Source organism: Acomys minous (assembly GCF_964271855.1).
Source record: "Acomys minous genome assembly, chromosome: 3".
NCBI classification, from domain to species: Eukaryota; Metazoa; Chordata; class Mammalia; order Rodentia; family Muridae; genus Acomys; species Acomys minous.
The window spans coordinates 9,374,583-9,388,027 of NC_140485.1; the positions used below are offsets into that span (position 1 = coordinate 9,374,583).

At 43.5% G+C, this 13,445-nt stretch overlaps 1 protein-coding gene across 3 annotated transcripts in view; it reads right to left on the reverse strand.

Annotated features, from left to right (window-relative positions):
* Positions 1-6,965: 6,965 nt before the first annotated feature.
* NDUFAF5 (NADH:ubiquinone oxidoreductase complex assembly factor 5) overlaps positions 6,966-13,445 on the reverse strand; it is a 30,953-nt gene continuing 24,473 nt past the window's right edge. For 2 of the 3 annotated variants that reach the window (XM_084774569.1, XM_084774571.1), the window contains 3 exons: positions 7,642-7,725; positions 7,234-7,316; positions 6,966-7,074 (listed from right to left, as the gene is read on the reverse strand). In XM_084774569.1, coding sequence (XP_084630695.1) covers positions 6,988-7,074; positions 7,234-7,316; positions 7,642-7,725 — 254 coding nt within the window. In that variant the 3' untranslated portion in view covers positions 6,966-6,987. Of the gene's footprint in view, positions 7,075-7,233; positions 7,317-7,641; positions 7,726-9,489; positions 9,586-13,445 lie in introns of those variants that run through there. The other variant, XR_014777661.1, reaches the window with a different exon arrangement.

Consider the following 13,445-nt stretch of genomic DNA (forward strand, 5'->3'; position numbering starts at 1 on the left):
AGAAAGAGCAAAGCAACACAAGTTCAAGGCAGGCTTGAACAAGTGAAAAGAACTTCATCTGGATTTAAAGTTGAACTGAGACCCAGGGGACCCAGAACGTGGCAGGCAGTCAAATATGCAGGGACTAAGGTTCTGAAACAGGATGACTAGGCATAAGCTAAGGACATAATCCTTTCCTTAGTTCTTAGCTCATGACTGCCTAGGGTGCACAGAATATGCTAGTATGCTAGCCTTTGCCACTAAGACCAAAACCAAACAAAAGCCAGGAAAAATGAACTTATAAGGACAGGCTGATTTTGGCCCATAGTTTCCAAAGCTCCAGTTCCATAGATGCATGGCCCCAGTGCTTTAGGCAGCCTTGCATCCAAAGGACAAGCAGAAGAGGAAGTTGCTCACCTTATGCTGTCAGAAACCAAAAAAAAAAAAAGGCCCCAATGTGCCTTTCAAGAGCACACTCCTAATAACTTGTTCCTTCTACAAGGCCCCACATTTTAAAGGTCTCATCACATGCCATTAGAACAAACTGTGTGTGTCATCTTCTCATTTGGGAAGCTGCTAACCCGGTATACTCAGGTAATCAATTTTATTCCTTCTCAAGTCTCTGATGGGGTTGAAGACCAGATAACTTAGTTTTATAATCAAGTTTAACTGTTTAGGGGTTAAGATGTTTTTAGGTCTAGATAGATATTTTAAGTTGATAATGACAAGATATGATAGATATTGATTTATATTTAGAATTTTAGATGCAGAAAGATAGAAAAGATGTTTTCTTCAAGGCTGAGAAATACAAGCAGCCAAAACACTAAGAATGTAACATTTATATAATTCCTGATTGTGTCATGGTTCTTCTTGCTATAGGTAGTTTATTGTATATGTGTAATAATATAAATGTATATATAAGAAATAAAAATATTTAACAAAAAAACTTAAAAAACAATGAGTTGGGTCAACCCAATCAATATATTTGCCTGTGGGGCTCATCAAGACCCAATCTATAGCAGATGGGAGGAAGATCGGAAAAAACTGGAGGTTCATGCTTTGGTCCTCCAAAAGGCAGCAGGTGTGACTTATTTTGCCAACTTGCCTGGATTTAGAATCACCTAGGAGACACACTGCAAGGCATGTATATATGGGGGTTTCCAGAGAAGACAAGACTCACCCTTAACATAGGCTGGGTGCCCAGACTGTATATTTTAAAAAAGGGGGGGGGGCAAGAAGCCATGGTGTGCAACAGCATTCACCCCTGCTTTTTCACTGCACATGCAGCATGACCAGTCGCCCTTGTGCCTGCAATGGACAAAGTAAACCTTTCCTGAGGTTATTTTTGTCAAGTATTTTGTTACTGCAATGAGAGCAGTAACCAATACAAGGTGTTAACACCCCTCCCCCACTAGAATCCAACTCAGGAAACCTGGCTCACACCTGGTAGGGAAATGCTCTACCACTTGAGCTACACCCTTAGCACTAAAACTGCCTTGTTCTGCCTCCATCACACAAAGAGGTTAAATACTATTGGCCCTTCCATTTATGTAACCTTTACAATACTGACAATCTCTACACCTGTGTCCTCATCGGAAAAGTGGGGCAAAGGTGGTAGGACTTCATAGGGAACTATACACATGTTTATCAATGGATTAACTACTGTCTGGCAAGAGCATAATATTCAGAGCTTCAAATGGCTCCATCAATTGTTTATGAATCCCTATTCATATTGGGTAATAAAGTTGCTCTGAGAACCATGGGTTTAGCTGGCTTGATTAGACAGACTGCTCTAGTTGGTCCTCTGCAGTACTGCCTCTGCCACCTGAGGCCCTTGCGGGATCGTAGCTATGACCTAGTCATCTGGGTAACTGGGAACTTCTATAAAATCCAGGGCACTTTCCAAATATTAAATTTTTTAGGACTGGAGAAAATGTTATCATCTGTGGAAAATACAGAAAACATCCACACTGAATGCAGGAGACTAAAACGCTCCTTTATGGCGGAAGGTGGGTGGGGGTGTTGGGGTGTAGGGATGGAACGTTCTGTGGCTGGAGATGTGAGTTGATAGTGCCTGTCCAGCACCAAGACCTGGGTTCAATCCACACTACCACAGAAACCAGGCATCGTAGTTCCGATCTGTAATCCCAGCATTTGGGATGTTGAGAAGGATCAGAGATTCAAGTTCATTCTCAACTACATGGCATGTTCCAAGTATGAGGCCAGACTGAAATTCATGGAACACCAACCTCCCCCTAACACAGGCGTGAAAAAGAAGAGAAGGGATAGCAGAGGACCTAAGTTAAAGCAGGGTACTTCTTACCTCTTTCCCACTTTATCAGATAAAAATCAAAGTTAAAGGGAAAGGACTACCCAAGTTAGAGGGGGAAATCAGCATGACAGAGAAGGCAGAGATCGTGAGCCAAGTTAGTTATCAAAAAAAGTCAAACAAACCAAGGTTCAAGAAACCGTAAGGCCAGAAAGGCATCTCTGGTCTTGGGTCCTGTGGTGAGACTGAATGTTCCTCTCCTTTCAACCTGTCCAACAGCTAATGATCACTTCCATTATTGGTGCTTTTCTAGAGTGGAATTTTAATTCACTTGACAAGCAGAAACTTGGAAGGTAGGCTGGGAGCCTCCTCTGAAACTGAGAATCAAAACTATTAAAATCCTGAGGCTAGAGATAAAACTGAGTGTTAGAAAGAAGCAGGGCAGGGCTAATCCCAGTGAAAGGGCTAATCCTGGGCTCCTTTCTTGTTTTTCTAGGCTTTAGTTAACAAAGGCTGCCATGTCTCCTACCGAATTGCCCTCTACCCATTCTCCCACTCTCAGGTAGACTTCATAAGTGCTCTTAATTCTGTGCCAGGCTGGTTCTGACAGACTAATGATGGACATCCGGGAAAAATGATTCCCATACAACTGGCTACAAACAGGCTGGTTTAAACACACTACTTTGACAAGGCACTTAAGGGCCCGGTGTAATGACTTGCAGAGAACCGAGGCTCCGTTCCAGCACCCACCTGTATAATCCCAGCTCCAAAGAATCCCATGCCGTCTTCTGGGCTCTGCAGGCATCTGCACTTGTGCATATACTTACACGCATAACTACAAAAATAAAATAAGGGTGGGGCAGGCGTGCAAAGCATCATCAAACCTGGGTTTTAAAAAAACCCATATGGTTTTTGTTTTATATTATGCTTAATTTTGTTAATTTTTTAAAAAGCCCCTACTATTTCCATACAGTCTGTTCATTTAAGAGCGTGAGTGTGGTGTACCACTAGTCACCATCTGATACTGAGCTGTCAGCAACTCGCCAACCAATCAAAAGGGAACCAACAAGGAATCCATGAAAGTATGTGTAGCTCACTGGATTTTCAAGGTCAGTTTTCACAAAATCTCCGGTTTCACTTTGGAAACAGCCCCAATCACATTTCCAGAAAATTAGCCTGAATACTCCTAGGAAATGAAATTTGAACCAAGGCTTGTTTTTTGAGATACCATGGAATTAAAGCTCCAGGCAAAATTATCCCAGGCTGTATGATCTCTGAGAATAAATGCAATAGTGTACTTCATATGACCTTTATCTAATATTAAATAAACCGCATGTTTTTAAATGCAAAGTTACCCTAAGAACCCAACTTTTCCCAAAAGGGTATATAAGTTACGGCTTTATAAGAATTATCATGAAGCACAGTGCTTAAACGACAAGCATTTATGATCCCAGACTCTGTGGCTCTGCTGGGTATTTCTAACTCAGAGTCTCATGGGGCTGTCGTCAACGTCGGCGAGCAGTGCAGTCATCTAAGACGTCCCTAGTACTGGAAGACGTGGCTGCAGGATGGTTCCCTCACACAGTGGCTGGCAGGGAGGCCTAAACCCTCTCCATGGAACTGCCTGAATAGCCTCAAAATTCAACAGCTGGCTCCGTAAAGCGAGTGATCGAAGAGAGGGAGAGAGTGAAGCAACGTCTTTTAATACCTTCTGATGTCTATATTCTATTTTTTGGTCTCTTAGATTTCAGGTTGTCACAAAGGAAACTGGAGCTCCATGTCCTCAAGGGAAATGTATCAGAGAACATGTGCAGAGATTTACAATCACCAGCTACCAAGAGCATTTGCTGTTCCCTTGTCACAATGCACCAGGCTCACTGCACTATTTTCTTCTCCTTTCTTTTTTCTTTTTCCCACACCAAATACCCTGCACTCCCACCAGACGTATACTCCCATTTCTTTCTTTCCTAGACAGAAGTCGATCCAAGGTAAAACAATACTTAGAATTCTCTCTCCCTAAGAACTTCATAATCAGAGTAAAAATGGTAACACGTGTCCTTATTATCATTGTTTCCACCTAGTGGATAAAAAATGTTATGAAAGGGAACTAAAAAATAAAAATGTTTATTAAGGGCCTTCGGGGCCTGGTGAAGTAACTCACAGGGAACCGAGGCTCTGTTCCAGCTCCTGTGTAGGGAGTGTGGCACCCACCTGTAATGCCAGCTCCAGGGAATCCCATGCTGTCTCCTGGCCTCCAGAGGCACTGCCAGAATGTAGCATAGGTGCCCACATGCAGGCAAAACACCCGTACACACACAAATCCAAACCTTTGAAAATGTTTACCTCATCGTTGCTTCTTGCTGCATTCTACAAGCTTCATGTATCCAGGTAGTTTCAATAAATCCTAATGTGATTCTTCCTATAAATCTTTATGTTTTATTCAATTTGCATACACATATACACACATAGCTATTGTATCTACCTCTGGAATTCTCCAAACCAACATCCTAGAATACGAGGAAGACCCAGGAGATAACCCAATAATCCACAGTCCAGCAACCAACAGATGTTACGGTTTCCACACACTGAAGTAGTATTCGGGTAGAAACTAGAAGAGCAGGGAGTCTCAGCTGTTAAAAATAAAAAATGGCATATGACATTTGCTGACAAATGAACAGAACTAGAATGAAAACTCTCCCTGAGGTGACCCAAACCCAGAAAGACAGACACGGCATGTACTCACTTCAAAGTGGCTATCAGCTGTCCAGTAAAGGGTAATGGTGCTACAGTCCGCAGACCCAGAGCGGCTAAGCAACAAGGAGGGCTGAAGGGGGATGCAGCGGTCCCGCTGAGAAGGGAAAATGGAATAGATTTCATAGATGGACTGGGTGGGTGGAGATGGGAACAGGAGGGCTGGGTGACGGCTGCGGGTGGAGAGAATGCTAGGAGAGACACGTGGACCTGGAGGGTATTTCGGGGGCTAGGTAGAAACCTAGTGCAATGGAGACTCCGTGGAACTTACGAGTAAAGGGGGACACTGAGCCTGAACTGGCCATCCTCTGAAACCAAGCAAGGCCTCAAGTGGAGTGACTGGGACACCAATCCCGCAAAACCTCCGACCCACAGTTTGTCACGCCTGCAGGATGTGCTGGGACCTGAGCCCAGCATAATCATCGTCACAGGCGAGAGACTTCATGCGGCAATGACAGGAGCAGATGCAGGGCCCCACAGTCAAGCCTTAGGTAGTGCTCCAGGGAGTCCTGTGGAGGGGGAGGAAGAATTGGAGGAGCCAGAGGGGTCAAGGACATGGCCCACAGAACCAACTGACTGGAACTCAAGTGGGCTCACAGAGACCAGGGACCCTGTGTGGAGCTGACCTAGGTCCTTTGCATACATGGTATGGTTGTGTAGCTAGGTGTTCTTGTGAGACTCCTAACAGTGGGAGTGGAGCATCCCTGACTCTTCTGCCTTTGGTACCCTTTTCCTCCTACTGGGTTGCCTTGTCCAGCCTTGATGTGATGGTATGCGCCTGGTCTTACTGTGGCCCTGGGAGGCCTGCTTTTTTCTAAGGGGAGAGGGAGAGGGGTGAATCTGGAGTAAAGAGGAGTGTGTGTGGTAGAGGGGAGAAGGGGTAAGAAACTGAGGTTGAGGGGAGGGGAAACTGCAGTCAGGATGTAATATATGAGAGAGTAAAAAAAAAAAAAACAGGAGTCGGTTGGTGCTTGGCACTTGACGCCCAATGAGGAACTATTAAAGTTGATGATTTTTACTACCAAGGCAGGTGAAGGAGAGCTACAACTGTTTCTGTGTTGATCCCAAGTGTGGGATGGGGATGGAGAAGAGGGCAGGATGTGAGAAAGCAGGATGTTTTTTCCAGGAGATCCAATGCCCTCTTCCGGTCTCCACAGGTACCAAACATGTACATGGTGCAAACATGCAGGCAAAATGCTCATGAACATAAAATAAAATCTTAAAAACAACATCAAAACAACAAAAATAAGAAACTGGGGAAAAGGAAGCTAGATCTGGAAAAGACAGATGCTCAAGTGAAACTACACAGTAGCTTTGGAGAATGTACACAATCTCCTGGTCATCTAGACAAGCCAAGCGTGTGACCAGCAGCTAGGTGTGCCAGGGAGCAGGCATGTCTGTAACCCCAGCACTACGGCTCTAGGTGACTCTGAGTCCAGCCTAGTCCTCACAGTGAGCTCCAGGCCAATCAAGGCCACCTAGGGAGCCTGTCTCCAAAAACAAGCAAAAAAAGTACACCAAATAACGCCTACAGCAGTTACTACAGAAAGTGTTTCCACTGTATTGCACAAGAACTCTCAAGGACCTAGCAATCTGCCCCTCCTCTCATCTTCAGGGCTCTGATGCTCCCACAGAGACGACAAAAAACCAGAAGGAAGGAAGCTGGCATGGCCAGTATGAGCAGTGTCCTCCCATCAAATCATGTATTCACACATGTCCACTTATTTCTAGGTTCCCGCACCCCAAACAAGAACATTTTCTTTGCTTTCACCTGAATCTGCAAAGATACCCAGTCACTGTGCGATGGCGTCCTTACCTAAACAGAGACAGTGAGAACCTGGGATACTTCCTGAGCCTGGATTAGTATCAGGTCGCTAGTAAACAGCTTACTGGGTTGCTTCTTGCTTCAAACTGTAATAATTTAGATGTGAAAGTTACTCATTTCTGATGAAAATTCGGGAATACATTATAATTGGATAAAATATTTATTATTTTTTTTCCTGCGACATGACATTGTTTAGTTTTGCTAGCTCTCCAAATGACACAGTTGCAGAACCTCTTTCAGCTGGCCTTGCCTGAAAACAATAAAAATGGAAGATATTAGACATAGGAAAGGCAAGTTCAGAGTAACCCCAATCATGTTATGCAGAATAAAATATACCCTAAGTCAGTCGACAAAGGAAAGCAAACAGAAACACAAACCCTCCGAGAAAAGCGTCACCTTAAAGCATTACCTGCGAGTCGTGGTACTTCCACCCTATCATGTGGTAGATGTGGAACGTGGCAGGCACGGAGCCATCCTCATTGCTGTACATTCCTACAAAGACACGCATGGGTAAGGTCTGGGAACAGTCAGGTGAGGCAAAGTATCCATCTGCTCACCAAAAAACACCTACGTCAAAGAGAAATGGGGACTAGGATGGCTACGGGCTCAGAATGTCTCACCCAGAAGTCTGTAACACAGAGAAGCTGACGCTATGGAAACAAGAGCTGTTCAGAAACAGATACAGAGCTATAGGATCTGTGTTTTGAGGGAAAAACAAACAAACAAACAAACCATGGACAGTACCTTACAAGAAGAATAAACCTCACACAGCACAAACCCCTCCATGATTGCAGGTAGAAAAGAGTGGGCAACTCACCTTTGTAAACCGCTGCAGCTGCCAGCATCGTGTCTCGGTGCAGCAGGGCTTTTCTGTTCCAAGAGCAGTTGCTCTCTCCCATACCTAAATATAGACTACAGGCAGTTTAGGAAAACACTGCAAACACCCGGGCAGCTCAGTATCAAGACATGATACATCCTGCCCGACAGCGCATCTATCCTCAGTCTCATCCACTTTCAGAGTGTAGCTAGGCTGCTTGCTGACTGGAGCATGACTGTTTGAATCCTCCTCATTATTAAGTCAGGTAAGACAGTTAATTCTCAGGCTGGAAGCCCCAGGATGCTTCCCACAACAGCCACGGGCTATAGTAAGCCAGCTCAGATGGGGTGCAAGCACTGGCAAGTGCCTTTCGAAGAAAACCACATATTACACCCCTTTATGTGCTCTGCGAGACAGGACACTGTGAAAGAACCTCCTTCCCTCTAAGCAGCATATATAATTATAAGCGCAAAACTTGGATGAGGGTTCTGGGACTCATTAGATATAACTAAAGCCATGCCTTCAATGTTTGCAAATTTTAGTAACACCAGATTTAAAACTTATGTGCATTTTCCCGCAGAGGCATTTTTCTTAGTATTCTAGAGTTAATCTTCAGATCTTTTTTCTTTAAGTAGGTAAGAAGAGGCTGCTTACTGATAATTACTACTGTAGAGCAAGGTAGCTAGGTGGTGCAGTGTTTGCTAGGTGGTATGCGTTCAAGAGGCTGGGGATAAGTATTAGCAGGTAAAGTGCCTGCTGTACACCCTGAGCTCCAGCACACTCATGGAAGCCAGGGGCGGTGGCATCTGCCTGCAGTCCCCGTGCTGGGCAGGGAGACAAGAGAATCCCGAGGGCAGCTAGTTTAGCACATTAGTGGGATCCAGGTTTAGTGAAAGAGAAAAAAGAGAGAAGAACAGAAGACGAGACTGACAATGACCTCTGTACACATATGGAAACTGCACACACAAGCATCTCTCTGTCTCTGTCTCTCTCTCTGTCTCTCTCTGTCTCTGTCTCTCTCTCTCTCTCTGTCTCTCTCTCTCTCTCTCTCTCTCTCTCTCTCTCACACACACACACACACACACAGACACACACACAGGCCTGGGCTCAATTCCTAGTAGTGCAAAAAAAATTAATGTAATATAAAATTAATGTTATATATCTTTATATATACATTTTAAATTATTTGAAAAGGCCATGTTTAAGATCATTCTACAAAAGAAGGGATTTTTAAAATGTAATTATTCTTAATATTAAAATTTACAACATGAGCAAGTGTCTACTACTTTTACTAGTCAAGAAATGATCATTTTATTTAATAGTTTAAAAATAGTAATCTATTTTTACATTTTTATTTAAATAAAATTTTAAATGTTATCTCACTGGTTTTATTAAAACAGTCAAAAAGGAGGCTGGAGAGAGGCCTCAGCTAAGTGCACACATTGCTTTTCTTAAGAACCTGAATTTGGTTCCTAAAACACAGTAGGCAGTACCCACCCAACAGCCTGTAACTCCAGCCTCACAGCTCTGACGCCCTCTTCTGGCTGGTAAGGGCACTACTTCAGTAAGTAATGGCACTTGTTTTCTGTTTTCAAAAGAAAGGGTTTCTCTGTGTAGCCTTAGCTGTTCTGGAACTAGCTCTGTAAACCAGGCTGACCTCAAATTCACAGAGATCCACCTGCCTTTGCCTCCTGAGTGCTGGGATTAAAGGTGTATGCCACCACTGCCTGGCTTTCTCACAGTGCTTTTAAGGTTAAGTTCAACTTTACTATGGATTACTACTGAAAGAATGCTGAGAATTGTCTTTAAAAAACAAAAAGAACAAAAAACAAAAAAAACTGAACTTACCTTAAAACCACTGTGAGAGTCGTGAAAATTTCTCATGTGTTCATCAGCTGATATGAAACTTGTTTGTAAAATTAGGTCAGTATTCTGGGCTTTTTTCTGTGAATTAATAATAATGGCAGCTAAAATGAGGCACACCCCAGACATTCTGAAAACAAACACAACAGAGATACAGAGCACAAAAGCCAATGAGGGAGCACCCCCTTTCCGTTGGCACAGCAGCACCCCTGCAAGCACCCAAGGTCCTCCACCTCCCTCTGCCCTCGGATTTTTCCCAATGAGTAAACAGTGGAGACTTCAGGATATGACTTAAGCTGCTTGCCTCTACTAACTACACCTAGACAAGTTCCTCCCTGTGCCTCAGTTTCCTCTTATACCAGGACAGACTGACCATGCGGTCCCATCTTACCTTCCTGTAAACCATGCCTTACAAGCAGGCAAACTATGTGCTTTCTACCACACTCAAGTCTGACTTACATCTGTGGAAAATACTTCCAAGACAAACGATAAAAAGCTCAGCTGAGAAAATGTAGACTCATTCCCCATCATCTGCCTATTCTGAACACTTACGCAACATCATCATAGTTGCCCTGACATGGAGTAGGATACACGTAACTTTTACATCCCTGGGCCCTGTGATCTCAGACACCTGATCTCTGCCACGCCTCCAGACTCTCCCTGCCCCTCATCGTCCTGGACAGCTCCTTTTAGCTTAGGTCCAGCCTTTTCTGAAAAAGACTCCTGACATCCTAGGGCCAGATCCCTTGTGTTTCTCTCATTTTACAGCTGAAGTTTGTCTATCTTAGGAGTTCTTTAATCTAGGATATTAGCAAGTTGAGATCAGAAACTAAGTATCTGTACCACTAGCTAAGAAGTTGGAATGTAGTCGATAAATAGTAAGTGAATAAATAAAAATCCAGTAGTTAATGTTTTTTCTAGTTTGTCAAATAGCATTTTTACAAATTATCTTTATGTAATTCTTCTTAATCTACCTATAGATAAGACACATCAGAGATATGTGATTTCTGTAAAAAGCCTCACAGTAGAGATAAAGGTAAGCATTAGGAAAAGTTCCTCAAACTATAAGACCAATTTAAAACCCCAAGGGGCTGGCATTACCAACTGGGAAGGGGCCGAGGTACCTGGGGAACCAGAAAGGTTCTAAAACTTATCCTAGAAGGAGGCCACGTGTGACGGTTTGAAGAGAATGGTCCCCTGAGTCACATCTGAATGCTCCTTACCAGTTAGTAGAACTGTGAGGGTAGGGTTGGGAGGAATGGCCTTGTTGGAGTACGTGTGTCACTTGGGGTGGACTTTGAAGTTTCAAAAGCCCATGCCAAGTCTAGTGTCTCTTTCCCTGCCTGCCTGCTAATAGATCAAGACGTAAGCTCCCAGCCTCATGCAGGCTGCCAGCTGCATGATGATAATGGACTAAGCCTCTGAAATCTCCAATTAAGTGCTTTCTTTTATAACAGCCACCTTGGTCATGTGCCTCTTCACAGCAATAAAGTTGTAAGGACGGCATCATGTGTCCCACACCCACCTTCCTCTCCCAGACCTCCCCTTCAGAGTAAGGCACCTCTCAACCCTCAACACTGAAGCTTCTGCTAGCAGTAGATGATGATCAACACAGAGGCCCACAGCTGCCATGGTGCAGAGAATTAGAGGCTGCAGAGTGATCAGTTTTAAATGGGACACATACACCGAGCCCCCTTCACCAAAGGCTCAGGGATCATCAGAAAGAACAAAAGAGCCTGGCAGTGGATGATAAGGAGGAAACAGTGTCTTCTGGATACAGCCCATATGAGCCAGTGTGGCAGCATGAACAACACCTGGCGAGCCTAAGCCAGGTCAAGTCCCACCGTGGGCAGTGGAGCTGGACATAACGCTCCACCCCTACCTGAGGAGCTATGAGCCACTGCTAGCTGCTGGGAGAGAAAGGGTCAGTTTTCCCCCAAGAGTGTAGTCATTGATAAGTCCAGCAGAGGGCACAGATCCAAGCAGCACAAATTGGCCATGGTGGGGGAAGGGAGACAGGGACACAAAGCTGGGTAAGACAATAAGGTAAGTGGATCTTAAAAGAGTTTGAGAAGACTGAATATTATCAAGCATAGTGTATGAAATTCTCAAAGAAATAATAAATTATTTTTAAAAACTACAAGCAGCTATAGCATTAAGTTTATGATACTTAACTGAACAAAAGGCTAATTTCACTGTTTTAAAGATGCATCTATATTTAGTATATAGTATCAGACTGTAAATCAAGGGATTAGAAAACCAAAGCCAGATACAATGGTATATACCTATAAAGCCCAGCACTCAGGAGGTAGAGGAAAGCAGACTCAGTGAGGTCAGCCTATAAGCCAAAGCAAAATCAAGGCTAACCTGAGGTGCATTGTTATACCCCGTCTCAAAAAATCAGAGCTGGAAATGTAGACCAGTGGTAGGACACTTGCCTTCTATGTACAAGGCTAGGGGTTCTTTTGATCCCTAGACACACACACACACACACACACACACACACACACACACACACACACACACACACACGGCAAGCACTCAAGGGGTGGGGGAAGCACCCACACATAGAAAGAAAAAATAAAAGCCTCAGAGAACTCTGCACAGAGTAATTACTGTATTTTTAAATCTGTGGGCAGTAACCTTTTCCAACTGATAGGTCTAATTTCTTGTCTCTGTTTTCTTTCTTGAAATGAATCATGAGCACAGCATTTATTACAGATGAGTACAAAATAAACACTGTACTTGAAGATTTATCATTGGAGCCTAAATGAGAAATAATGAGTTCATTACCAAGTCTCAAGCTTTTGGATAAAAGGGTCCCATGATTCTTTTTTTCCCCCCCTTGGGACCTGTTTATTTACACACAAACAAGAAACAAACAAACAAATGCACAAAATCTACCGTTTTTCCTTGTGGGCTGGGTATTATAAGCACACATTATTAAATTATGCATTTAAAGTAGCTTTTATAAAAGAAAATTTCTAATGGCATATACCCTGAAATTTTAAATTTTTTTATAATAATGAAATTCCTTTTTTTATTGAAAAATAAAATCATTCATATTACATCTCAATTGCTATCCCATCCCGTGCCTCCTCCGATTCCTCCCTCCCTCCCGCTTTCACCCTATTCCCCTTCCCAAATTCAAGCGACACCACATGCTGGCAAGGATGTGGAGAAAGAGGAATACTCCTTCATTGCTGGTGGGAACGCAGTCTAGTGCAGCCACTTTGGAAAGCTATCTGGCGCTTTCTCAGAAAACTGGGAACAGGGCTTCCTCAAGACCCAGCTATTCCACTCCTTGGAATATACCCAGAAGATGCTCCAGCATACAACAGGGACATCTGCTCAACCATGTTCATAGCAGCCTTATTCATAATAGCCAGAACATGGAAACAGCCTAAGTGTCCCTCAGTAGAAGAATGGATACAGAAACTGTGGTACATTTACACTATGGAATACTGTTCAGCTATAAAAAACAAGGGGTCCCATGATTCTATCAGTGCGTTTAGTCTTAGGGAAATGTTCAAAAAATGGCTGCTGTGGTTTATTATCTTTATCATCTTGAGCATGTACCTATAGCCTACCAATCCTATTTTTCACGACGAAAAGGGACCATGATGATAGGTCTTTGGCTCTGTGTATTCCTCCGTGTTAATATGACAGTGTAACGTCAACTCAGAAGAGTGCTAAACATGTGAAATGCGCCTTGAGATAAATAGGTAGCTAAGAGAAGCAAAGAGGCCAGAACCATATAACACACAGGCAGCAACAAGAAGCAATGAGGTCAGTTAAGAAGCCAGGGCAGCCAAGTTTAACATCTAATCCTGCCTCTCAGATTCAAGTGTCCTAATATCTCTCACTTAACAAAAAAGCAGTTATCAAGAGGGCTACGTAAAAAAGCAGGTGCAAGCCCAGTATGGCAGTGCACACCTTTA